Source organism: Palaemon carinicauda, chromosome 18, assembly GCF_036898095.1.
Source record: "Palaemon carinicauda isolate YSFRI2023 chromosome 18, ASM3689809v2, whole genome shotgun sequence".
In the NCBI taxonomy this organism is placed as follows: Eukaryota; Metazoa; Arthropoda; class Malacostraca; order Decapoda; family Palaemonidae; genus Palaemon; species Palaemon carinicauda.
In genome coordinates this window covers 70,179,247-70,183,448 of record NC_090742.1, presented here as the reverse complement: position 1 = coordinate 70,183,448, position 4,202 = coordinate 70,179,247, and the positions used below count along the sequence as shown (strand labels likewise).

The following is a 4,202-nucleotide window of genomic DNA, read 5'->3' as shown; positions in this document are numbered from 1 at the left end:
TTTAAGGTAGTAGGTTGGCCAGGGCACAAGCCGCCCGTTGAGATACTACCGCTAGAGAGTTATGGGGTCCTTTGACTGGCCAGACAGTAATGCATTGGATCCTTCTCTCTGGTTACGGTTCATTTCCCTTTGCCTACACACGCATACCCAATAGTCTGGCCTATTATTTACCTATTCTCCTCTGTCTTCGTATGATCTTTCACTGACTTGGGGTAGAGTTCTCTTGCGCACTATTCTATCTTATTCCCTTTCCTGTTGATTTTTTTAGTTTACATATGAAATATTTATTCTAATTCTGTTACTGTTATTAAAATATTTTATTTTAATTGTTAATTACTTTTCTTGTAGTTTTCTTATTTCCTTTCGTCACTAGGCTATTTTCCCTGTTGGAGCCCTCGGGCTTATTAGCACTCTGAGTTTCAAACTAAGGATGTAGCCTAGCAAGTAACAATAATGACAATATTCCTTCCATCGCTCAGTTTTTTATAGATTTTCTCACCACAACTAAATAAAAATTCTTGTGCTTCTTTTTGGATAATCTCGGTTTATTTTTATCTCAACCGATGATGCTTTTGAAGATTGAGTCTCCGAATCTTGCAAAACTATATAAGAAGTTATCATCATAGACTCAACAATAAAAATTATCTAAAATTTATGCGGTCTCAGTCTTAAAACACATAACTTACATCTTTATGTAAGTCCCATTCATATTAGAGGTATAACTCAAAGTAAAATCTTAATTGAAAACACGTTAATTATGACAATAATTGCAAGCGTAGCCCTAAACACTGATTCAAAATCGCAAGTCGATTCCGTGGTGATATCGCTATACAACACCTAAGACATTTTTTAATGAAATTTCTATACAATCTCTTTAATTGTAAAATTTCTTTAGCATATGGATTTAATTTGCCTGATCTTATCTCTAATATTGGACAAGGCTTTCCATTCTATAAAGGTTAATGAGGGAACTTCATACGGTTTAGGCTGGTTCTAGGTTATATGAGAACAGAATAATAACAACGGTATGCACATTTAATAGCAGTAATAAGAAAAGCAAGCAATGCAATTTATTTTCGAATTATAGCCTTAAAAGTTAAAATTTTCCTAGGAAAATTTACTTGTTAGCATTAGCCTAAAAAAATCAATTTAGGAATATGAATTGCATTAGGCAGACTCGAACTACCTTGAAATATACAAAACTAGAAAAACTGTTATCGAAGACGTTACAAGTACATTTATGGATCAAAGGACGATAACAGGTGAGCTGATGAAGACAAGCATTTAATACAATGCGCAAGTGAAACGTGCTTTTCTTCTTCTTAGGTATATAAACTTAATGTTTCGTACACAGAACCCATAAGCACTGAAGATTTTAATTCCTTTAAAAATGACTGCATCCACGATACGTAAAATTTCAATGATAATAATAATAATAATAATAATGATAATAATAATAATAAAAATAATAATAATAATGGCAATAATAATAATAATAATAATAATGATAATAACAATAGTGGCAATAATAATAATAATAATAATAATAATAATAATAATAATAATCATAACAATAATAAGACTTAATTATATATATAATTCTACAGATTCGTGTAAAGATGACTATAAGCTCCAAATAAATAAACGGTAAACATTCAATTTGTTCAGTTGGAAAAAGAAATGGATTAACAATATGCAAAGGGATCAATCGTAGTTATGAAATTTTCGATAAAAAATCGAAAGCTTAAAATGTAATTTACTTTAGTAAGGAAGAATATGCCAAACAACAAGCACAGAACTTTCTCAATAATAATACTTTAATATCTTTTAAATTCGCTCGGGCACACTATTCTATCTTTCTTCTCTTTCGCTTGTTTTAAGTCTCTGTAGTTTATAAAGAAAATATTTATTTTAATGTTGTAACTGTTCTTAGAATATCTTATTTTTCCTTGTTTCCTTTCCGCACTGGGCTATTTTCCCTGTTGGGGCCCCTGGGCTTATAGCAACTAGCTTTTCCAACTAGGGTTGTAGCTTAGCAAGTAATAATAATAATAATAATAATAATAATAATAATAATAATAATAACAATGATAATAAAAAAATAATAATAATAATAAAAATAATAATAATAATAATAATAATAATAATAATAATAATAATAATAATAAAACAGTTGGATTTCTCACTGGAGAACTGCATGAGATGGTAACTAACCACGTAACTAATAATACGCAGTTCTCAACGCTATATTCTTCACACAAATAGGATTATACATTCCCGGACACACATCTATATTGCTATTAAGCAAAACTTCAACTCGACATCACTTACCTAAAGGATCTGCATGGATGATATCCTGTGGCATGACCGGGGGGATCAAGGACGAAAAGGCCCACCAAGTCCACAGCCACGGAAGCGAGGAGGGAGCAGAGACGTTTAGAATACATGATCCTGAAGGATACGAATCCTGCGTTCAATCCGAATGTGCATAGAAGCGAAAATGGTTCGATGTCCCTTTCCTGGTTTTTCAAAACGGTAATTTGTTAGAGCATTTTCCTTCAAGAAAAACTCGAACAAGTAAAATATTTCGTATTTTGTAACATTTCTCGGGTTGACCTTGTTAAATTCGAGTACAACGGGAGTCAATGACCTTAGTAGCTGTAACACCAGGGAAATTGCAATCAATCAATCAATCAATTACACAAGTATGACGGATTCACTGTATGAAATAATGAGGCATTAACACACTGCTAAAAAAACGTAATTCTAATCGGAAATTCTCCTTAAAAATATACTATTCTTAACCGTATTTCAGTAAAATACAGGCGACCGTAATTTTACGTTACTTTGTTATTATTCTTTTACGGGTTGGTGACCATAACATCACTCATTTACGTCAATATATCCGTTTTGAAATCGGTAAAAATCCTGGAATAATTGTTGCCAGGCATTTACCGTTTTAAAGCAAATTTTTTAACAGTGCATGTTTTTTTTTTTATCTCTCACACCCCACTTATCAGTTAATTATCAAGACATAAAGCACTTCAGAGTTTCAGTCTAAAATAACCATTTCTTAAAGTCACATCACTGTAAATTATTTAAGAGTTTTCCCATTCACTTTAGAAAGAATTTATACCACCTCAAGATTCTGAAAAAAATCCCAAGACTTCGTTCATCACCAACACAAATCCAAAGGTAAAATTCGAAAGATTCTTCTGTGTCAATTATATCGAAACGTGAAAACGAGAAGGGTATGGAGGAGGCCTATCGCCTTTCAAGGAGCATTCCTCAAACTCAAATTTCTTCTCCCCTCTTCTCCTTCTCTACCTTTTCTTCTTTCAACGGTCTTACACCACACACACAAAAAAAATAGTTAACACTGCTACACGTTGAATGAAAATCCCGTTTTCAGGGCAAAGGAAAATTAAATATAACTAAAAGAACTGTATCATCTATGATGATCTTTCTCATCAGAATGGCTCTTTGCAAGGTATCATCGATAGTCTACGAAAGTATTCTGCGTTATTTCAGTCCTTTCTTAGTTCTTATTCACTGGGTAAAAAGGGCAAGGGGGACAGTTGCAGAGAGAGAGAGAGAGAGAGAGAGAGAGAGAGAGAGAGAGAGAGAGAACTGTATATCTATCCATCCAACACAAAACCTGACAGAACTATGAGCACGTGGCGACAGGCCCGTACCACTTCGCTCTTCATACGGGCTCTAAAGTAACTTGTACCATCCATTGCACTCTTTGAAAAGAAGTTTTCAGAGAGAGAGAGAGAGAGAGAGAGAGAGAGAGAGAGAGAGAGAGATTCCAAAATCTCTTAGATGAACCCTGAAACCTTAAATATGAACTCGAAGACTGAACTGCACTGTCCATATATATGTACCACTTCCGCTTTCCGGATTATCTTTCAGGGGTTCAATTATCCCCAGAGAAGCATGGCCTAACTTCGGACCGCGTCTTTCGATGCCAGCCACAGCACTACTGACGAGGGCATGGTTGGGGTAGGCTCTTTGCCATCTCGTGCCCAAAATCTCTCCCCCTCCTCTTCCTCTCTCTCTCTCCCCAACTCACCCTCGCCCACTTTGTATCTCGAAAACACGTCATTCTAACAACGACAATAACAGAAGGACGAATAGCTAATGATGTAAAGTCACCTTGGAGCTCGGAACTACACATCTATGAGAATAATGACCTGAAA

General features: G+C 34.5%; 1 protein-coding gene across 1 annotated transcript in view; it reads right to left on the bottom strand.

Annotated features, from left to right (window-relative positions):
- Positions 1 to 2,637, bottom strand: part of LOC137657886 (protein eva-1) — a 303,353-nt gene extending 300,716 nt beyond the window's left edge. The window contains exon 1 of the mRNA XM_068392509.1: positions 2,332 to 2,637. Coding sequence (XP_068248610.1) covers positions 2,332 to 2,365 — 34 coding nt within the window. The 5' untranslated portion in view covers positions 2,366 to 2,637. The remainder of the gene's footprint in view (positions 1 to 2,331) is intronic.
- Positions 2,638 to 4,202: the final 1,565 nt, after the last annotated feature.